This window comes from Notolepis coatsorum (assembly GCF_963971535.1).
Source record: "Notolepis coatsorum genome assembly, chromosome: 18".
Taxonomy (NCBI): Eukaryota; Metazoa; Chordata; class Actinopteri; order Aulopiformes; family Paralepididae; genus Notolepis; species Notolepis coatsorum.
In genome coordinates, this window is record NC_140182.1 from 9,838,870 (window position 1) to 9,863,184 (window position 24,315).

The window sequence follows — 24,315 nt, forward strand, 5'->3', positions numbered from 1 at the left end:
TCCTATTATTAAACTACAGAAAAGAGCTATTAGAATAATAAACAAAGCTAGTTACCTTGAATCGACAAATCCATTATTCATAAAGTCCTGCACGTTAACATTTGTAGATAATGTTGTACATAAAAACTTTGGAAATAATTTTAAAAAGCCTACCAGTTTGTATTTAATGTCTCTTTCAACCAAGAGAAGGAAAGTATAATTTAAGAGGGTTATGTATTCTTAAAACATGTAAAAAGGTAAGAACTAATGTAAAAGCTAGATGTGTTTAAATTTTGGGAGTTAAATCAGGGAATAGCCTTAGTGACAGGTTGAAGTTGTGTACTTCTCAGGGGAGATTTAAAAAAGTAATTGAGGAGTACAGTTTTGAGTAAAACATCAAACATTTGTTTTTTCTTGCGTGGCTGAGTGGCGCAGTGGGCAAGGCGCTCGCCACTAACGCAGGAGATGCTGGTATCGAGCCCAGCTCTCTGCGTTGCTACCGGCTTGGCCGGCCGTCATACTAACACAATTGGCAGTGTTAGAGGGTGGGAAAGCCGGTGGGTGGGGATTGGATGTTGTGGACAGCGACTCCTGCAGGTTGGTTGGGTGACGCCGGTACGGCGGAAACAGGAAGTATCGGGGGCAGCGTGAGCCTCCCACGCGTTACTCCTCGCCACTGAGAGTTCGAGCTGCTGCGGTGAAAAGATGCGACAGGCTGCCTCCTCGTGTACCGGAGGGGACACGTGATGCAAGGCCTCTATCCTCACAACAGCCGACCAGTGGGAGGCATAGTCTAGCAACGTTCAAGACAGGGGAGGGGAGAATTGGAAATACGAATTTGGGATGGGAGAAAAATAGAAAACAAGGAGAAAAAGTGGATTAAAAAAAAACGTTAGTTTTTAATTTTTTTTAAATTATATCTTACAGACCGCATATGTTAAGTTTTTCTTATGTTAAAATATATTTAGTTTTTAAGAATTTGTAAAGGATAGGCAAAAATAAGCATGTGCTTCACCTCTATGATAATACTGCACCTCTATTATTCTACTGAACCTCTATGATAATACTGCACCTCTATAATACTGCACCTCTATGATAATACTGCACCTCTATTATTCTACTGCACCTCTATGATAATACTGCACCTCCATAATACTGCACCTCTATAATACTGCACCTCTATTATAATACTGCACCTCTATACTGCACCTCTATAATACTGCACTTCTATTATTCTACTGCACCTCTATGATAATACTGCACCTCCATAATACTGCACCTCTATAATACTGCACCTCTATGATAATACTGCACCTCCATAATACTGCACCTCTATGATAATACTGCACCTCTATACTGCACCTCTATAATACTGCACTTCTATTATTCTACTGCACCTCTATAATACTGCACCTCTATTATTCTACTGCACCTCTATGATAATACTACACCTCTATAATACTGCACCTCTATAATACTGCACCTCGATAATACTGCACCTCTATAATAATACTGCACCTCTATGATAATACTACACCTCTATGATAATACTACACCTCTATGATAATACTGCACCTCTATAATACTGCACCTCTATAATACTGCACCTCTATAATACTGCACCTCTATGATAATACTGCACCTCTATAATAATACTGCACCTCTATGATAATACTACACCTCTATGATAATACTGCACCTCTATTATAATACTGCACCTCTATAATAACCTATAATACTGCACCTCTATAATACTGCACCTCTATAATAACCTATAATACTGCACCTCTATAATACTGCACCTCTATTATAATACTGCACCTCTATAATACTGCACCTTTATAATACTGCACCTCTATTATAATACTGCACCTCTATAATACTGCACCTTTATAATACTGCACCTCCATTATAATACTGCACCTTTATAATACTGCACCTCTATGATAATACTGCACCTCTATTATAATACTGCACCTCTATTATGATACTACACCTCTATAATACTGCACCTCTATTATAATACTGCACCTCTAATACTGCACCTCTATTATAATACTGCACCTCTATTATGATACTACATCTCTATAATACTGCACCTCTATTATAATACTGCACCTCTATTATGATACTGCACCTCTATGATACTGCACCTCTAATAGTGCACCTCTATGATACTGCACCTCTAATACTGCACATCTATAATACTTCCTCTATGATAATACTGGACCTCTATGATAATACTGCACCTCTATTATTCTATGTTTTCAGACAAAACGGGTGCAGTATTTTTCCACACACCACGGCAAACGTGAAATGAACACCACCTGGAGGCTACTTGACACCTCTCTCTCTCCCCCCCTTTCTCTCTGTGTCTCTCTCTGCCAGGTGTCCCACCATCCACCAATCTCTGCCTTCTATGTTTGCAATAAGAAGGATGGTTTCTGTATCAATGGGAGCATCCTGGCCAAGTCGAAGTACTATGGTAGTGTATACTGTGCTTTATGGTATTGTGTACTGTTCTTTATGGTAGTATGTACTGTGCTTTATGGTAGTGTGTACTGTGCTTTATGGTACTGTGTACTGTGTTTTATGGTACTGTGTACTGTGTTTTATGGTAGTGTTTACTGTGCTTTATGGTAGTGTGTACTGTGTTTTATGTACTGTGTTTTATGGTAGTGTGTACTGTTTTATGGTAGTGTGTACTGTGTTTTATGGTAGTGTTTTATGGTAGTGTGTACTGTTTTATGGTGACAAAGGTCATGCCGTGACTGGATGGTCATAGGTTCACACTCATCCATCACTGTCTGTCCATATTGAGTCACTGAGCACTCACTCGCACCAAAATAACTGACCCTCTAACCCCTCTGTATGTGTGCATCTGGAGAGAGAAGAGCACTGACTCCACTCTGTGATGCAGAGATAAACACAAAGTACTGACTGGGTAGCTCATCCTTGCTATTGAAAAACCTGGCTTCCTGCAGAGCAGAGGCTGTGCTGTCGTTGCATCGTCGGAGCCTGAAACGGAGCTACACAAAGCATAAACGTCTTAGAGAAACACTAATTTTTATTATTAATAATAAATAATTAAGGACTCAACAAGCTGTGAGCTAGCAGCAGTCTATGTTACTGTCTGTTAAAGAGCTGTGAGCTAGCAGCAGTCTGTTACTGCCTGCTATAAAGAGCTGTGAGCTAGCAGCAGTCTGTTACTGCCTGCTATAAAGAGCTGTGAGCTAGCAGCAGTCTGTTACTGTCTGTTAAAGAGCTGTGAGCTAGCAGCAGTCTGTTACTGCCTGCTATAAAGACTGACCTAGCAGCGTCTATGTTGCTGCCTGCTGTAAACTGAGGCACAGTCACCCGACACACCTTGATGCCGTTATATTTGATAGTTAATTATTTTTAATACCCATTTTCTACTTTCATATACTTTGTTATACTATTTATGTTTTCTAATTAATGTTTAGCTTTTCTTGTTTAATTTCATGTTTAATCGCTTGCTTGTACAACATGTACGCGTTACGTCTCGACAGTGGCTCAGGAGGTAGAGCAGTCGTCTGGTAATCCGGAGGTTCCCGCTTCGATTCCCGCTCCTCCCGGGAAGCGTGTCGAAGTGTCCTTGAGCAAGACACTTAACCCCTAACTGCTCCCGATGTGCAGGTTGGCACCTTGCATGGTTGCCTCTGCCATCGGTGTGTGAGTGAATGGGTCAAATGTGAGGAACGAATTGTAAAGCGCTTTGGATAAAAGCTGTTATATAAATGCAGCCATTCACGTCAATGAAGACATTTGAATAGTATATATATATTTTTTTATTCAATTGGAGGATAATGGCGTCTCTCCACCTTCCCTCCTTTCATAGGTAACTCGCTGTCGGCCATCTTGGACGGTAAAGCCAGACTGTTGTTCTTGAGCAGGGATGAAGAGTATGTCATCACGATGCCCTACGCTCACTGTAAAGGTAAAGTACTGTAGACCACACCCACTAGCCCTTCACCTGTACTGTAGACCACACCCACTAACCCTTCATCTGTACTGTAGACCACACCCACTAACCCTTCATCTGTACTGTAGACCACACCCACTAACCATTCACCTGTACTGTAGACCACACCCACTAACCATTCACCTGTACTGTAGACCACACCCACTAACCCTTCACCTGTACTGTAGACCACACCCACTAACCCTTCATCTGTACTGTAGACCACACCCACTAACCATTCACCTGTACTGTAGACCACACCCACTAACCCTTCACCTGTACTGTAGACCACACCCACTAACCCTTCATCTGTACTGTAGACCACACCCACTAACCCTTCACCTGTACTGTAGACCACACCCACTAACCCTTCACCTGTACTGTAGACCACACCCACTAACCCTTCACCTGTACTGTAGACCAGGGGTTCCCAAAGTGGGGGTGGGGGTCGCGAGCCGCCGCAGGGGGGGTCGCCAGATGATTTTAATATATTTTTTTTAGAACTTAGAAGCAGGCCAGGCCAGTGTTTCTAGTTGCAGCAGCGCAATAGTTAGATAACCTAGGTGGGGAACAACCAGGAGATCACTGCAACTCACACAAGTTGGAGAACTATCTCTCTCTCTCTTGCTCTCACACACACACACAAAGGGAGCCGCATGTGATTGGTGGAGGCGGGACCCTTACAAAAAACTGTTGTTGCTAATCATTGACACATGCTAGTCTGTAATAATCCCCCCCAGAAAAAAAGCATATTGAAGGGACGGTTTAGTGTCAATTGACAATGAGAATGGACAGATAGCAATAATATAAAGTATAGATTTAGCTCTATAAACAGCATCACGCACAATGAAAGGTTGTTTTCAAATGCTGGCCGTATAGCGTGGGCCCGTCTAATCCCAATGGCCCCGAATGTGTTAAGGGGATGCAGACTGTTGTAGTTTGGACTGGATTCCTTATAACAATAACTTGACAACACATGAGCTTAGTTGGTAGCCGCAGCTACTTGGGACAGCTCTGCAGTAAACACTGGAAATAACCTCGGTTACTATGCCCACACGCAACCGGGATGCGCCCAAAACTCCACCCTGGACTCCGGTTTTCAAAGACCACGGTTGCAGTGTTCCAAAAACCCGGTTGCGTGTGGACGAACAGTGCAACCGCGCACATTAAGGCTCGGTTACATAACACCCCGCGTGCGTGTGGACAGGGCCTTAGTTTCTGTGCCCCAGAACCATGGAATGTTAGGTTAGGTTAGGTTTACTTTATTTGTTCAAGGGGGACAGTGTACATTAATAAAACATTTTACAGATGTAAATGCACCCAATTTTAGCCAAAAGGCTAATTTCCATTGGCAGTCCCCCTGCCAGAAGGTACAGGCTAAAATCCTTTGTAAATTCCCCACAACTTATCATGTTCTCCATGTCATTGGTTGCGAGTGCTGTCCATCTCACACCCAGCTCTCTCTCTCTTGGTGCCGCCCCCTCTGGCCACGGTTGACGTTTGTCCCCCGTGACAATTTGAATGTACTGTAACAGGACCATGAAGGTCATTCTCATGATCCATCACTGGAGTTACTGTACAGAACCATAAATGTATTTCTCATGATCCATCACTGGAGTCGCTGTACTGTAGGACCATAACGTCTCAAGGTGCCCACTGTGATTAACGGGTTGTGGGTCTGATGTCGTCTGCTGCAGGGATCCTGTACGGCACCATGACCTTGGAGCTCGGGGGCAAGATCACCATCGAGTGCGAGAAAACCAAATATGTCGCCGAGCTGGAGTTCAAGCTGAAGGTACCGTCCGCCTCGAGGGCGATGATGAGCACCCAGGAGACGTAGATGTAGACGCTGATTTGGATTTAGATAAAGAGGAGGTTTAGAATTAGACAAAGGACGTTTTTGAATTGGATAAAAGTTGCTTTTGATTTGGCTCGATTTTACACTTTCATTTATAGACGTCTTTTTATCCGTAGCATTCTTTTACATCCTCATCGCAAACATCTTGGTGGACAAACATGTGATTGTAATGAGAATACAATGAATAAGAGTCCTATTTACACACACACACAAAACATTCTACACAACTACAAATGACAGATAAATGACAATCACACAGCTATTAAAAGTGTGTGTATGAGGTAATGTTGACGTCTTGTTCTCTGGGTGCAGCCTTTCCTCGGAGGATCCTCCTCTGTGAACCTGATCTCTGGGAAGATCCAGATGGGAGAGGAGCTGCTGGCTACTCTGGATGGACACTGGGTGAGAGCCGCCGTCACTCTGCAACGAGGAGACACACCAGAGCACCACCACTCTGCAACAACTAGATACACTAGAGCAGTGTTTCTCAACTGGTGGGTCGCGACCCAAAAGTGGGTCGCGGGGCCATTTTGAGTGTGTCGCGGATGTGTGTGAAAAGAAAAGAAAAAACTTTATATAATAATTTTTTTGCACTACCTATCTTTGTGAAAGTGGCTTCTCAGCTCTGGTCCAGCTGAAGACAAAGCAGAGGAACAGATTGGACATTGAGCATGACCTCAGAGTTGCTTTGTCTACCATCACCCCAGACTTTGAGACTTGTCAGGAGCAAACAACATCCCCAGTTATCCCATTAGTTCCCTGTTATGTTAAGCTAAGAAGTCTGCTAAGAAGGATATATTATTTATTATTATTATTATTATTATTATTATTATTATTATTATTATTATTATTATTATTATTATTATTATTATTATTATTATTATTTTATTTCATTGTGTTTTTAGCCCTAGTTGCACTTTTGTTGCAACCCCAGTTATCCCCTTAGTTCCCCCAAACTTACTGTAGGTCTGTTATGTTAAGCTAAGAAGTCTGCTAAGCATAATTATTTATTATTATTATAATAATTGTATTTCATTGGGTTTTTAGCCCTAGTTGCACTTTTGTTGCAACCCCAGTTATCCCATTAGTTCCCCCAAACTTAGGTCTGTTATGTTAAGCTAAGAAATCTGCTAAGCATATTATTTATTATTATTTTATTTCATTGGGTTTTTAGCAATAGTTGCACTTTTTTGTGTTTATTTCATGTTTTGAAAGATTGCGTATTACTGCAATTTTTTTTATAAATCATAGTGGTTCAAAAATTTGGGTCACGACTTAATGACTAAGGAAAATGTTGGGTCCCGAGGCTAGACCAGTTGAGAACCACTGACCTAGAGCACCATCACTCTGTAACTAGATACACTAGAACACCACCACTCTGCAACTAGATACACTAGAGCAGTGTTTCTCAACTGGTGGGTCGCAACCCAAAAGTGGGTCGCGGGGCCATTTTGAGTGGGTCGCGGATGTGTGTGTAGAATTTTTTTTTCAAAATATATATATATTTTTTTTGCACTACCTATCTTTGTGAAAGTGGCTTCTTGGCTCTGGTCCAGCTGACGACAAAGCAGAGGAACACCATCTCAAACCCTGCCCTCTTTTCTTGATCCTCCAATCACAACTGTCGCTTGCCTCGGACAAACTTCGGACACATTTCTGAAGTCTCTCTCTCTCCCTCCCTCATATCGCCCCCCTTTGTACTTATTGATCATTCTGAGGTGATTAACCGCTCTGATTAAACTTTGTTTGTCCGAGGCAAGCGACAGTTGTGATTGGAGGATCAAGAAAAGAGGGCAGGGTTTGAAATAGGTCCATTGCTTTGTCTACCATCACCCCAGACTTTGAGACTCTTTTTAGCCCTAGTTGCACTTTTGTTGCAACCCCAGTTATCCAATTAGTTCCCCCAAACTTAGGTCTGTTATGTTAAGCTAAGAAATCTGCTAAGAAGCATATATTATTTTATTATTATTTAATTTCATTGGGTTTTTAGCCCTAGTTGCACTTTTGTTGCACTTTTTTGTGTTTATTTCATGTTTTTAACAGTGCATGAAAGATTGTGTATTACTGCAAGAAAAAATTTAAATAAATCATAGTGGTTAAAAAATTTGGGTCACGACTAATGACTTAAGGAAAATGTTGGGTCCCGAGGCTAGACCAGTTGAGAACCACTGACCTAGAACACCATCACTGTGTAACTAGATACACATTTCTGAAGTCTCTCTCTCCCTCCCTTTGTACTTATTGATCATTCTAAGGTGATTAACCGATCTGATTAGTCATTATGAGGTGATTAACCGCTCTGATTGGTCATTATGAGGTGATTAACCGCTCTGATTGGTTGTTTTTGTGTATCAGGACGGGGAGGTGTTCATATGTGACAAGCGGTTGGGCCAACAGGAGTCGCTGTGGAACCCGAGTGCAGACGTCCGCAGCAGCCGTCTCAAGAGACAGGTGGTCCAGCTGGAGCAGCAGGGACAGTTTGAGTCTGAGAGGTGAGGACGCACACACACACGCACACACACACGGACACACACACGCACACACACACGCACACGCACACACACACACACGCACGCACACACACACGGACACGCACACACACACACACACACACACACACGGACACGCACACACACGCACACACACGGACACACACACGCTCACGCACACACACACGCACACACACGCGTGCACGCACGCACGGACAATGTACACAAATGTTGTATATTCCATCAGCCACATTAACAACTTTTTTTTATTATTATTATTTCTATCTATATTTCAATGGTGAACATCTTAACCTCTTATCAAGCGGGCAGAAAAGTGGCAATTTTTTTTACTTGAAATGAGGACTGCATACTTTTTTTGCAAACAAAACAACATACGTTATACTTATAGCACATGCATGAGCCTGGTCTCTTTTGAAAGATGACATTCTGAAGTTTCTGATTCCAGAAGAAATATTCACTTTTAGTGCTAACGTAATAGAGTACCATAGTCTGAACTTGAGTTGTAGAAAAACTTGTTACTCAATTTTCTGTAGTAGTTAGTAGTCCAGAGGTAGTATTTCCCCAGAAGATGGTATGGCTTACAAATCCAGACGGAGCCATAGCCTGAAGCCTTATGTAGTACATATCCAAATTTCATAAAGATCCATTCAGAAATGAGTGATTAGGAGTGATTTTGGTAAACTGTGGTACAAAGAAAAACTCAGTTTTCTCATCTACTTCAAATTCATTCGGCTGTTTTTCTCTTCCTGTTTTGGTGTTTTCGTTTTTTTTCTTCTTTTTCATACATGCATGTGGGGTATCATTGGAAAGCCACACTCATTGGCTACAACGATCCACAATCATTTTGGAGATCGGATCTAGATTGACGGAACTACTGCAGCCTGAGTTACAAGCCTCAAATACCGGCATGTAACTCGAGAAACGCTGAAGACATTTTGTCGCTATCGACAGGCGACAAATAAGCCTTCAATTCTCTATATATATTGTATTAAAAAATATGCACACCCGAGCCACTAGGGGTCGCCAAAGTGCCGGTTGCAAAAAGTCCGAAAAACGTTCCAGGCTAAAAGGTCGCAGGCTAAGAGGTTCAGTTAATGGATCCCCTGTAGCTACTGGATGGAAACTTGATTGTTCCTCCCCCAACACACACACACACACACACTTACTAATCACTCAGTACACCTCTCACGCTGTCAGTCACAGCTAACTCAGCTGACAGATCAATATGTATAGTAATATATATATAGTCGTTTATTTATTTACATGGGGGTGTGTGTGTGTGTCCTGCAGACTGTGGCAGCATGTGACCAGTGCCATCGTGGACCGCGACCAGAACCGTGCCACGCAGGAGAAGTTTGTCCTGGAAGAGGCCCAGAGGACAGAGGCCCGGGAGAGAGGAGACGGGCCCTGGAGCTCACGCCTGTTCTACCTGGACCCGCTCACCTCGGAGTGGACCTACAGACACATGGAGTAAGAGACATCACACACATACTGATCATACTGGACCCGCTCACCTCGGAGTGGACCTACAGACACATGGAGTAAGACATCACACACATACTGATCATACTGGACCCGCTCACCTCGGAGTGGACCTACAGACACATGGAGTAAGAGACATCACACACATACTGATCATACTGGACCCGCTCACCTCGGAGTGGACCTACAGACACATGGAGTAAGAGACATCACACACATACTGATCATACTGGACCCGCTCACCTCGGAGTGGACCTACAGACACATGGAGTAAGAGACATCACACACATACTGATCATACTGGACCCGCTCACCTCGGAGTGGACCTACAGACACATGGAGTAAGAGACATCACACACATACTGATCATACTGGACCCGCTCACCTCGGAGTGGACCTACAGACACATGGAGTAAGAGACATCACACACATACTGATCATACTGGACCCGCTCACCTCGGAGTGGACCTACAGACACATGGAGTAAGAGACATCACACACATACTGATCATACTGGACCCGCTCACCTCGGAGTGGACCTACAGACACATGGAGTAAGAGACATCACACACATACTGATCATACTGGACCCGCTCACCTCGGAGTGGACCTACAGACACATGGAGTAAGACATCACACACATACTAGTCGACTGCCAACCTCTTAGTCGAATGCAAAAAAGTATTATTATACAAAAAAAAAATTATAATAATTTTGCATTCTTTCCAAAAGCAAAGAGGCCTAGAAGCGTGGCTAACGCTAATGGTGCGCATACCAGCGAGGCTAACTGCCTACGAAAACACTGAAGGCACTGGAAGAGGATTTCACCCGTCTAATGAACATACTAGAGTAGACCAATATCAAGATGTATCCATCAGTGGACCAATTGCATGCTTTAGGAGAGGACAATGAGCCTTCAGTCGACTCCTTCAGACATTAACACATTGGGTGCCGGGGGTTGTGCCCATCATTGTACCCAGTCTGCCACCGTTGAAAGCCTATGGAGATGTTTACCTTCTTTGCAGGGCTATAACTTTTTAAATTGTATTGCTATATTGACATTACTATGGCCCATTCAACATCGATTATCTATCGTTCAGGATGTGGGAACGTTATATTTTTTCATTCATACATTGTTGTGTTAATACCGTCTAGAATATAAGTATGTTTTTAAGGTTTTCTGCTGTAATTCCAAAAACGAGAGTTATAGGCCCTGACGCATTATGATAGATTATCGATTGCCATTTCTTTCCTATACACGCTATATTAAAAAATGTAAATGTATATGATCGGTATACATTATGCTTCATCATGCGTGAAGGAAAGGGGGGGGGGGGGTCGTTTATAATTCCTTGATCGTCAGTAACGGCTTTATTTAGTATGGGTTGATATGTTGAGCAGATGGTTTGCAGTGAAATGAATAAACAATCGGGCTGAAAATAACGTTAGTGTCCTCTTACCGTTCGCCGATGAGACTGGAGAAAAAAGATCCCAATTATTTGACACCGATCGCTTAGATCCATTTCCGGTTTGTATGGCGCAATAAACACCGAAATCATATCGATTATTGAGTTTATACAGCGATCCAAATGCACTATAGTGTTTGTCTGGATCCACGTAACAAGATATTACTGCCGGAGGGATTTCCTCGATGCACCAGCGCCACTTCCGGTTTTGGCGAGAGTGTAACTTGCCCGACCATCCACCAGGCGGCGGTATTGACGCGTTGCAATCTCATACAGGGTGCCGCTGCAGTCCGGAGGGAGACTGGATGAATTATGAATGCCATGGCAAAAAAATGAAATATTGATCCCAAAAACGATTTACGCCGTTGTTGGCATTCAACGCATGGCGGGCAAAAACGGCGTAAGTCGTTTTTGGCGACCAATGTGTTAAGCACCCCCCACAGCCCAAATGGAATTAAAAAAAATATATATATATTTATACGTTTATTTATTTTTTTGCATTCATGTGGGTAGTCATCGTCCAATTTCCGCCAATCAAAGTCGACTATCCAAATACACACATACTGATGTTCCACCTGGACCCCCTACAGACCTACATGGAGTATTTCATATGAAACTATGTGAACATACTGAGAATTAGCATAGGAAACGTTCCATCTCTTTTGAAATGTAGTAAAGGGAGTGAGTTAAAGGAACCGGCCAACATTACCATCTTCTCCAGAGTCGGGACAAGAAGATGGATACCGGTTTCCTCTCTTGTGCGTTCAGTAGAAAGCTATCCTAGCTCAGCACAAAAGAACGGAAGCCCATACGGACCACTAGCCTAGCTTAAAGCTCCCCCAGGAGATGCGTTTTTGGCCCACCGCTACGGCTAGCTGGTCCGTATCTGCTTCCATTTATTTGTGCTAAGCTAGGCTAGCTTGCAGCTGGATAGCTTTCAACTGAACACAGAGAGGAGACCGGTGTCTATCGTCTTGTCTGACTCTGGAGAAGACTGAGCGCATTTCAACTACCGTACTTTTTTGACTATAAGCCGCGGCTTTTTCCCCCATTTTTCAACCCTGCGGCTTATATAACGGTGTGGCTTATATGTGGACAAAACCCGAAAATCGAAATATTGCTTTTTTTACTGCATTGAAATGTTATTTATCTGTTCCCTTATTTGCTAAACTTAATACAACTTGTAAGTTAATACTTGTTATTTGTCCGACAGTATTGTGTCGCAATGGGAGTCATTCTCTGTAGAGGTGGGAACTTAAAGCTCAATATAAGAACGGCCATGCACCACCACCCACAGAATCGAGAAAGAGCAATCAATCTGTCAATCCTTTCCGTGTCCGGGCCGGGTGAGGTTTCCCGTGTTGATTCAAATTAAGCCGCAGGCTCCACTCCTTACATATGGTAATTAAACATTAAAACACATGCGGCTTATAGTCCAGTGCGGCTTATATATGTACACATCATTCAATTTAGCTGCTGCGGCGGCTTATAGTCCAGTGCGGCTTATATATGTACACATCATTCAATTTAGCTGCTGCAGCGGCTTATAGTCAGGTGCGGCTTATAGTGCGAAAAGTACGGTAAGTTGTTCTTATTAAACATGTATTTTGCAGTGGTAGGAGGGTGGGAGGTTAAGACACACAAGTCTCGTTCAAAAGAGCAAGAGCGCTATTTGTGTGTTTTATAGCATCATTGCCTGTAAAGGTATCTGGTCGGCCGCCACTGATGAAGTGTGTCCACAGGGTTAAGCGGAGAAGTCGCCCCCAGGTCTCTCAACGTGTCCCCTGTTCCCCTCTGCAGCACGCGGCCCTGGGACCCGGAGTGCTGCCTGGTGCAGTATGAGAAGGACGGGGTGGTTCACACCCAGGAGAAGACCCAGAGAAGACACAACGGCCTCTCCTACACCTGGGCCAACCAGCAGAAGGTGATATATATATTAGAGTTGTTCCGATACCGATACCAGTATCGGAAATGCCGCCGATACTGCCTAAAATGCTGGTATTGGTATCGGCGAGTACCCTCTAATTCTGCGCTCCGATACCATATGACGTAATTCATCAACAACACTGCGGTCTGCTGAGTGAGCAATGAGCATTATAAAACAAACGTGTTTTTAACCGACCGTGAATTAAAGTGTCAATGCCATTTGTCATTTTAACAGCAGATACTTTCTTAAATGCCACATTGTCCCGACAGAGCGCTGTTGATGGGGAGCTCTGATGGGTTCGCTTGGTGGTGTTATTAGCATTGAACAGCTAACCGAAAGCTAGCTTTAACGTTACCTTGGCTAAAGTTGGGGCTATTCATAATCCAGCAATAATGGCTGCAGACCTGCAAGCAAAGTACAGCAAGTTGGCAAAGGAGTATTCCAACGTAAATCACATTTTCACCAGTAACGTTACAGTCTTTCCATCTACCGGTAGCTCATGCTAGCTAACCTAGCTCACGTTAACGTTGTCACTGATCGACCACCTCGCGTACACAATTAATGACATGTTGCGGACAGCCATATCGGTGACAATGTTTAGCTTTTAGTGCCAAATGATAAGAGTCTGAGGCGGAGTCTCAAAAGAGAATGTTGAATATTTATTGTGCAAAAATCCCAACAGAGCCTCTGGTACTACAGTAGCTAACCTAAACGGAGCCTTGTGGAAGCAAGTGCAGCAAGGAATAATGTCTGTGTGGAACTAACAACAACAACGCCTCTACTTCCTCAGGCGCCTAAGGAAGTTCCAAGTCAGTCAGAAGATCCTTAGGAACTTCTACTCATGTACAATAGAGAGCATCCTGACTGGCAACATCACCTCCTGGTTTGGGAATAGCACTGCACAAGACCGTAGCAGACTACAAAGAGTGACACGTTCAGCCGAACGCACAATTGGAGGGGGGCTTCCCACCCTCCAGAACATTTACAACAAGCGGTGCAGGGGGAAGGCTAAGAGAATTATTAAGGACTCGAGCCACCCGAACAACTGCCTCTTTGAACTGCTGCGGTCAGGCAAGCGATATCGGAGTCTTAAGGCGAGCACAGAAAGACTCAGAAGAAGCTTCTATCCCCAGGCCATCAGGCTGCTAAACGAACAATAAACACTATGCAACAACCATCAAATGCACACAGCACACACACCCACACGCACACACTCACTTAAACAAACGACACACTGCAGCACCCACTCTCCACACTTTAGATCACACAAACACACTTTATATTTATTGATAAAGGATTTGCACTACAACTCGTACACCTACTGTAAATTGTACCTAAATTGCACCTCATCCCATTTCTGCCTTGCACTATATAGTATTGTATATTAGTACACTGCATAGTATTGTATATTATATGGTAACTCAGTTACGTCTATTCTGCATCGAACATTGTACATATGTCTATACTGAACACTGTGACCTAATTTTTTTTACTTCTAATTTACATGCTATACTATGTTATTTTATTTCATACTTATCTTGTCTTGCACAGTCTCTGGAGCGTAACAGTAAGAAGCATTTTGTATAAAAGTATTCTGTACTTCTGTATGACAACTATTAAAGAAACTTGAACTTGAACTAATGTGCCAACAACCTTTCCGTGGGTGAACTCATTGAGATAGTTTTCAATTACTGATACTAATCTATACAATCACCTGTTGTTGAATAAATACCATTACTTTATAGTTATTACTAAAAAACAGTATATATAAAACAGTAGCTGTATAAAATTTTAAAAAAAAGGTTTTATAATTTATATAATATATATTTTTTATTTTTTTTAATGTATGCGCTGGTATCGGATCAGTATCGGTATCGGCCGATACCCAAAGCTTAGGTATCGGAATCGGATCGGGAAGGAAAAAATGGTATCGGAACATCTCTAGTATATATATATACACTGACCTCACACCGCAAACACACTCATTAGATTAGACCTCAAGTCTGTCCTCGGGTCACATGGAGAACAAACAACATGGGAGCTCATTATGTCCGCGGGTCATAAATAGTTCCCCCTAATGAATGAAGGGCGTATGGCATGTACACGTGTGTTTTATGTCGTCTCTAGTGGCCTCTTCAGGATGTGTGTGAGTCACAAGTGCTTTCATGCAGTCTGTGGTTTTCATTGAGATTGATTGTCTTTAGCAACACATGTTGATTGCTGAGGTGATTATTTCAAATAACACTCACACTTGTGGTTGGCGTTTTTCTGTTCTATTCCTTTCTGTTCTACTCCTGTTCTGTCCTGTTGTGTTGTGTTCTGTTCTATTCTCTTCTGTCCTGTTGTGTTCTGTTCTACTCTCTTCTGTTCTGTCCTGTTGTGTTCTGTTCTACTCTCTTCTGTTCTGTCCTGTTGTGTTCTGTTCTACTCTCCTGTTCTTCCTGTTCTGTTCTATTCTCTTCTGTTCTACTCTCCTGTTCTTCCTGTTCTGTTCTATTCTCTTCTGTTCTACTCTCCTGTTCTTCCTGTTCTGTTCTATTCTCTTCTGTTCTACTCTCCTGTTCTTCCTGTTCTGTTCTATTCTCTTCTGTTCTACTCTCCTGTTCTTCCTGTTCTGTTCTATTCTCTTCTGTTCTACTCTCCTGTTCTTCCTGTTCTGTTCTATTCTCTTCTGTTCTACTCTCCTGTTCTTCCTGTTCTGTTCTATTCTCTTCTGTTCTACTCTCCTGTTCTTCCTGTTCTGTTCTATTCTCTTCTGTTCTACTCTCCTGTTCTGTTGTGTTGTGTTCTGTTCTATTTTCTGTTCTACTCTCCTGTTCTATCCAGTTGTGTTATCTTCTATTCTCTTCTGTTCTCCGGTTCTGCCTTGTTGTGTTATCTTCTGTTCTACTCTCCTGCCCTGTTCTGTTCTATTCTATTCTCTTCTGTTCTACTCTCCTGCCCTGTTCTGTTCTGTTCTATTCTCTTCTGTTCTACTCTCCTGTTCTACTCCTGCCCTGTTCTGTTCTGTTCTATTCTCTTCTGTTCTACTCTCCTGTTCTACTCTCCTGTTCTACTCTCCTGTTCTGTTCTATTCTCTTCTGTTCTACTCTCCTGTTCTGTTCTGTTCTATTCTCTTCTGTTCTACTCTCCTGTTCTACTCTCCTGTTCTGTTCTATTCTCTTCTGTTCTACTCTCCTGTTCTGTTCTGTTCTATTCTCTTCTGTTCTACTCTCCTGTTCTGTTCTATTCTCTTCTGTTCTACTCTCCTGTTCTGTTCTGTTCTATTCTCTTCTGTTCTACTCTCCTGTTCTGTTCTGTTCTATTCTCTTCTGTTCTACTCTCCTGCCCTGTTCTGTTCTGTTCTATTCTCTTCTGTTCTACTCTCCTGTTCTACTCTCCTGTTCTGTTCTATTCTATTCTGTTCTACTCTCCTGTTCTGTTCTGTTCTATTCTCTTCTGTTCTACTCTCCTGTTCTGTTCTATTCTCTTCTGTTCTACTCTCCTGTTCTGGTCGGTCATGTTGTTTTCTGTTCTTCTATCTTGTGTTCTGTTAATGTTTGGTTCTTTTCTATCCTGTTGTGTTGTGTAGTAGTAGTTGTGTTCTCCTCTGTTCTGTGTATAATAATAATAATAATAATAATAATAATAATAATAATAATAATAATAATAATAATAATAATAATAATAATAATAATAATAATAATAATAATAATAATAATAATAATAATAATAATAATAATGGTGTCCGTCTCCTACAGGCTCAGCTGAACGGGAAGCACAGGAAGGCCAGCAGCCAGCCCTCCAGCTGCAGCCAGAACACGGAGAGCAGCAGCACCACGCCGGAGCCCACGCACGAGTCCTCCGACAACGAGGGTAAGACACACGAGTCCTCCGACAACGAGGGTAAGGGTGCACGAGTCCTCCGACAACGAGGGTAAGACACACGAGTCCTCTGACAACGAGGGTAAGACACACGAGTCCTCTGACAACGAGGGTAAGACACACGAGTCCTCCGACAACGAGGGTAAGACACACGAGTCGAGTCCTCTGACAACGAGGGTAAGACACACGAGTCCTCTGACAACGAGGGTAAGACACACGAGTCCTCCGACAACGAGGGTAAGACGCACAAGTCCTCCGACAACGAGGGTAAGACACACGAGTCCTCCGACAGCTCAGGGAGCTTAAGGACCAGCCAGTCACTAGAACAGGTTCCATAGGTTCCAAAGTTCTAATCTATTCCAATAATGGTGTAGTATAAGGAGGTAGCTTACCAATAATGATGTTGTATAAGGAGGTAGCTTACCAATAATGATGTAGTATAAGGAGGTAGCTTACCAATAATGATGTAGTATAAGGAGGTAGCTTACCAATAATGATGTAGTATAAGGAGGTAGCTTACCAATAATGATGTAGTATAAGGAGGTAGCTTACCAATAATGATGTAGTATAAGGAGGTAGCTTATCAATAATGATGTAGTATAAGCAGGTAGCTTACCAATAATGATGTAGTATAAGGAGGTAGCTTACCAATAATGATGTAGTATAAGGAGGTAGCTTACCAATAATGATGTAGTGTAAGGAGGTAGCTTACCAATAATGATGTAGTATAAGGAGGTAGCTTACCAATAATGATGTAGTATAAGGAGGCAGCTTATCAATAATGATGTAGTATAAGGAGGTAGCTTACCAATAATGATGTAGTATAAGGAGGTAGCTTACCAATAATGATGTAGTATAAGGAGGTAGCTTACCAATAATGATGTCGTATAAGGAGGTAGCTTACCAATAATGATGTCGTATAAGGAGGTAGCTTACCAATAATGATGTAGTATAAGGAGGTAGCTTATCAATAATGATGTAGTATAAGGAGGTAGCTTACCAATAATGATGTAGTATAAGGAGGTAGCTTACCAATAATGATGTAGTATAAGGAGGTAGCTTACCAATAATGATGTAGTATAAGGAGGTAGCTTACCAATAATGATGTAGTATAAGGAGGTAGCTTACCAATAATGATGTAGTATAAAGAGGTAGCTTACCAATAATGATGTAGTATAAAGAGGTAGCTTACCAATAATGATGTAGTATAAGGAGGTAGCTTACCAATAATGTAGTATAAGGAGGTATCTTACCAATAATGATGTAGTATAAGGAGGTAGCTTACCAATAATGTAGTATAAGGAGGTAGCTTACCAATAATGTTGTAGTGTAAGGAGGTAGCTTACCAATAATGATGTAGTGTAAGGAGGTAGCTTACCAATAATGATGTAGTATAAGGAGGTAGCTTACCAATAATGATGTAGTGTAAGGAGGTAGCTTACCAATAATGATGTAGTATAAGGAGGTAGCTTACCAATAATGATGTAGTATAAGGAGGTAGCTTACCAATAATGATGTAGTATAAGGAGGTAGCTTACCAATAATGTTGTAGTGTAAGGAGGTAGCTTACCAATAATGATGTAGTATAAGGAGGTAGCTTACCAATAATGATGTAGTATAAGGAGGTAGCTTACCAATAATGTTGTAGTGTAAGGAGGTAGCTTACCAATAATGATGTAGTATAAGGAGGTAGCTTACCAATAATGTAGTATAAGGAGGTAGCTTACCAATAATGTTGTAGTGTAAGGAGGTAGCTTACCAATAATGATGTAGTATAAGGAGGTAGCTTACCAATAATGATGTAGTATAAGGAGGTAGCTTACCAATAATGTTGTAGTGTAAGGAGGTAGCTTACCAATAATGTTGTAGTGTAAGGAGGTAGCTAATGTTTGTTTCTTTCCTGTCGCTCTGCCCAGCGTTCCTGGACCCGTGTGTGCGGTGCAGTAAGGAGGGGAAGGACATGGCCCTGATAGAGGCCTCCATCACCTCCATACAGAGAACACAGCAGGACATCCAGAAGTGAGCTCTCTCTCTCACACAGCTCCCACCACTAGACTAAGACACCCACCCTGATACAAACACAGCTCCCACCACTAGACTAAGACACCCACCCTGATACAAACACAGCTCTCACCACTAGACTAAGACACCCACCCTGATACAAACACAGCTCTCACCACTAGACTAAGACACCCACCCTGATACAAACACAGCTCTCACCACTAGACTAAGACACCCACCCTGATACAAACGCAGCTCTCACCACTAGACTAAGACACCCACCCTGATACAAACGCAGCTCTCACCACTAGACTAAGACATCCACCCTGATACAAACACAGCTCTCACCACTAGACTAATACACCCACCCTGATACAAACACAGCTCTCACCACTAGACTAAGACACCCACCCTGATACAAACACAGCTCCCACCACTAGACTAAGACACCCACCCTGATACAAACACAGCTCTCACCACTAGACTAAGACGCCCACCCTGATACAAACACAGCTCTCACCACTAGACTAAGACACCCACCCACCCTGATACAAACACAGCTCTCACCACTAGACTAAGACACCCACCCTGATACAAACACATCTCTCACCACTAGACTAAGACACCCACCCACCCTGATACAAACACAGCTCTCACCACTAGCCTAAGACACCCACCCACCCTGATACAAACACAGCTCTCACCACTAGACTAAGACACCCACCCACCCACCCTGATACAAACACAGCTCTCACCACTAGACTAAGACACCCACCCACCCACCCTGATACAAACACAGCTCTCACCACTAGACTAAGACACCGACCCTGATACAAACACAGCTCTCACCACTAGACTAAGACACCCACCGTGATACAAACACAGCTCTCACCACTAGACTAAGACACCCACCCTGATACAAACACAGCTCTCACCACTAGACTAAGACACCCACCGTGATACAAACACAGCTCTCACCACTAGACTAAGACACCCACCCACCCTGATACAAACACAGCTCTCACCATTAGACTAAGACACCCACCCTGATACAAACACAGCTCTCACCACTAGACTAAGACACCCACCCTGATACAAACACAGCTCTCACCACTAGACAAGCGGTGCATGGGCAAGGCTAAGAGAATTATCAAAGACTCGAGCCACCCAAACAACTGCCTCTTTGAACTGCTGCGGTCAGGCAAGCGATACCGGAGTCTCATGGCAATCACAGAGAGACTCAGAAGAAGCTTCTATCCCCAGGCCATCAGGATGCTCAACGAACAATAACACTATGCAACAACCATCAAATGCACTCACAGCACACATCCACACGCACACACTCACTTTAAACATACAACTCACTGCAGCACCCACTTTAACCACTTTAGTACACCTAAGCACACTTTATATTTATCGGTAAAGAATTTGCACTACAACCCATACCTCATTACACCTTACTGTAAATTATATTGTACCTAAATTGTACCTCATCCCACTTCTGCTTTGCACTGTATAGTATATTGTATGGTAACTGAGTTACTTCTACTCTACATAGAGCATTGTATATATGTATATACTGAACTTTTTTGTCTACGTACTTGACTTCTATTTTATACTTGCTATACTTATTTTATTATCTATTTTTGCCTAGCACAGTCTCTGGAGCGAAACAGAAAGAAGCATTTTGTATAAAAGTATTCTGTACTTCTGTATGACAACTAATAAAGAAACTTGAAACTTGAAACTAGACTAAGACACCCACCCACCCTGATACAAACACAGCTCTCACCACTAGACTAAGACACCCACCCTGATACAAACACAGCTCTCACCACTAGACTAAGACACCCACCCACCCTGATACAAACACAGCTCTCACCACTAGACTAAGACACCCACCCTGATACAAACACAGCTCTCACCACTAGACTAAGACACCCACCCTGATACAAACACAGCTCTCACCACTAGACCAGGGGTTCCCAAACTTTTCAGGCCGCGACCCAAAAATAACGGGGTCAGAGCTGCGACCCCCACTATTATAGGAGGTAAAAAAAGAAAAAAAAAATGAAATGTATGGTTGAAACATGCGCACGTTCAAACGCACACACACTAATAAGCATTGGAGGCTTTTAACCAGGGCCGGACTGGGGAAATAATTCAGGCCAGGAAATATAGTGCAAAATATAGCCCCAGTCAGGCCACTTTTTAAGCAGGGGGTCTGGGGGTCCCCCACCAGGACATTTCTTGCTACAAAGACTTCATTTCCTGCATTCTGGTGGAGGAATTTTTTTTATTTGTACCCTTTAAATGCCAGTGTTTGTGATGGCATCACAAATAATTGTTCTAAAAACAGGCTAGCATATGTATGATTAGCAACAACACTGATTTTGATGGATTTTCAGTTTTTTTGTAATGTCAGATTGAAAATAATACAATATTTTATTCAACTTCAGCCCTGATCATAACACCACATATTAATTTTATAATTCTAACCCTTTAAATGCCAGTGTGTGTGATGGCATATATTTGCAATATATCAAATGCAAAGTAGATTTTTTCTGGGGGGGATTATTACAGGCTAGCATTTGTCAATGATTAGCAACAACAGTTTTTTGTAAGGGTCCCGCCTCCACCAATCACATGCGGCTCCTTTTGTGTGTGTGTGTGAGAGCAAGAGAGAGAGAGATAGTTCTCCAACTTGTGTGAGTTGCAGTGATCTCCTGGTTGTTCCCCACCTAGGTTATCTAACTATTGCGCTGGTGCAACTAGAAACACTGTCCTGGCCTGCTTCTAAGTTCAGTGGCCTGACTGCAAAAAAAATAAAAACTTTGTATTTATTTTGTTTTTGTTTTTTGGAAATCATCTGGCTTTGTCAGCAGATAAAACATTTGATGCTATAGGAGAGGAGACTGTTGTGGTCTTGGTCCATGAAACAACTATTACTTGGCATTTATAGGACAGCACGCCTCAAAAATAATTAAATAAACCAAACAAAGTTAACATCACAGGTCCATATGGGACTTCCAGTTTTACGCTCGGATCGGATGGCGGCGTATTTTTTCCGAGCTCTGACCACTTCACTTTTATATTGATTACGACGTTAATTTTACGACATACTTTCACATAATACATTGCAGAGATAGCGAAACAAATATCGAACAAGAAGGGGACATTAAATGAGATGGACATGGAATGTATCAGGTCTTTGTTCCGTGTTGAGCTCGATGCTAGCATGCTCCAGCTATCCAACAGACTGGACTCGCTCCAGGAGGAGGTAGCTAGCGTGACCACGCGGCTCTCTATGGTGGAAGAAGGGATGGCAGAGGTTGCGGTCGTGGCTGAAACCAACGCCACAGAGATCTCGGCGATTGAAGATGAATTCCTTTTTTACGAAAATAAGATCGCAGATCTGGAGGACCGGAACAGGAGGTGTAATATTCAAGTTTATGGCTTGCCCGAGGGCATTGAAGAAGACGCGCCGATTTCATATCTAGAAAAGATGATTCCTCAATGGTTTCCCTCCATTAAAACACCGGAGATTGAGCGAGCGCATAGGATTTTTAGAAATGGCCCCTCGGATAAAGCCGAACACTCACGCACTTTTATCTTTTGCTGCCTGCGGTTCCCTACAAGACAGGCTATTTAACGAGAAGCAAGAAAACATCCCCCGAAAATGGGCAACTATACACTGAGATTCGCCGCCGACTTCAGCGACCATACCGCCAGGCGACACAGGGCCTTCTCGAAAGCCATGGGGATTGCTCGCGAGAGGGGCATAGAAGCATTCCTAATTTACCCTGCGACTCTCAAAATCAAGGTAGGCCACGGAGTTGTGTCCGTCAACCACCTATTCACATCGGCGTCCGAAGCAGAGCTGCTGACAAGGTGCTGCTGACGAGCACCGGGGAGTAGCAGAGCTTCGGGCCTTGGTTAGCTTAGCGCACGCTATGCTGGCTATCGGGCTCTTTCAACTAACGATTTCATTCCATTCTCCTAACACGGCCTTTCGATTCAACAGAACGGTAACATTCATGGTATTATCTACGCTATATATCTCCAGAAATGGGTATGTACATTGACTATTTTCGAATATAATTCAGACGACTTGTGCTTTTTGACGCACTAGTCTTTTTATTGTCTGAGCATTGAACTTCGCAACTGGACTTCGCAATGACTGTTATGCATACTATCGTTTTTTCGAGTTTGTATTTGGACGAACTGTACTTCATAACTTTCACGGCCGGTCGGGAAGGAAGGATCTCTCTTGGCGGAGCTATCTACGTGAATCGGGCTAACAAGCCTTAGCCTAATTACGCTATGCTCAAGGCATGCCGGCTAACCAGCTCTCCTAGCTAACACTACCTCGCCACGTGTTTACTGTGGCTCTTTAGCTACAGTTGCACACAGACTTTCTTTTTTCAAGTATAATGCGGACGACCGGCGCTCTTTAATGCATTGGCCTTTTATTGTCTGCTCTAGTTCATCTCAGACTAATTGTTTTTTAATATTTCTGCTGTTACCGTCGGCACTTTAAACTGCACATTGAACGTTGTATTGATTTCCCCTCTCAGTTGAGTGAAATGGGTTCTACTTTTCTGATTTGCTACAATATACCTTACAAGTTATTAGTATGGTTAAGATACATATTGTTGCGAGGCGGTTAGGTGGCCGAGCGGAGATTGCGTTCGTCACCAACCCCGGAGCTGTGAGCTGGATTCGCCTGTTCGAATCCAGCTCACAGCTCCAGGGTTGTCACCAGCTTGGCCGGCCGTCTGCACCAATACAATTGGCTGTATTGGAGGGTGGGAGAAGCTGGCGGGGTGTGTCCGGGTCGTTGTAAACAGCGACTCCTACAGTTCGGTCGGGGCGCCTGCTAAGCGCGGATAGGACTTGAGGGGGATAGTGTGGTCCTCCCACACGCTACGCCCTCTCGATGAGAATCCGCGCTGCCAGGTGAAAAGAAGCGGTGATTGGCTGGACGTGTGTCGGAGGAAGCACGTGGTAGCCTCCACTCTCCCAGATGATCTGACTGTGGGGGGTAAGTGCGCAGCGACCAGGAAGGGACTGGGAATTGGCATACGACTAACATTGGGATGGGAGAAAATCGGAGGAAAATGGAGGGGAAAAAAAAAAAAAAAAATATTGTTGCTGCGGTTCCTGTGCTCGGTCAGGGTTGACCAACTGATGTTTGATAGTTACCGGACAAGTATTTTGAAGGGGGGGTGGGAATGGGGGATTGT

The 24,315-nt window shown here is 43.0% G+C and overlaps 1 protein-coding gene across 1 annotated transcript in view; it reads left to right on the forward strand.

The window, feature by feature from the left end:
- Positions 1 to 24,315, forward strand: part of osbpl5 (oxysterol binding protein-like 5) — a 182,823-nt gene that overhangs the window by 151,162 nt on the left and 7,346 nt on the right. Inside the window, exons 14-22 of the mRNA XM_084335562.1 lie at positions 2,368 to 2,464; positions 3,839 to 3,937; positions 5,659 to 5,756; positions 6,132 to 6,221; positions 8,175 to 8,311; positions 9,620 to 9,799; positions 13,078 to 13,201; positions 16,945 to 17,059; positions 18,985 to 19,087. Of these exons, the coding sequence (XP_084191688.1) occupies positions 2,368 to 2,464; positions 3,839 to 3,937; positions 5,659 to 5,756; positions 6,132 to 6,221; positions 8,175 to 8,311; positions 9,620 to 9,799; positions 13,078 to 13,201; positions 16,945 to 17,059; positions 18,985 to 19,087 (1,043 nt within the window). The remainder of the gene's footprint in view (positions 1 to 2,367; positions 2,465 to 3,838; positions 3,938 to 5,658; positions 5,757 to 6,131; positions 6,222 to 8,174; positions 8,312 to 9,619; positions 9,800 to 13,077; positions 13,202 to 16,944; positions 17,060 to 18,984; positions 19,088 to 24,315) is intronic.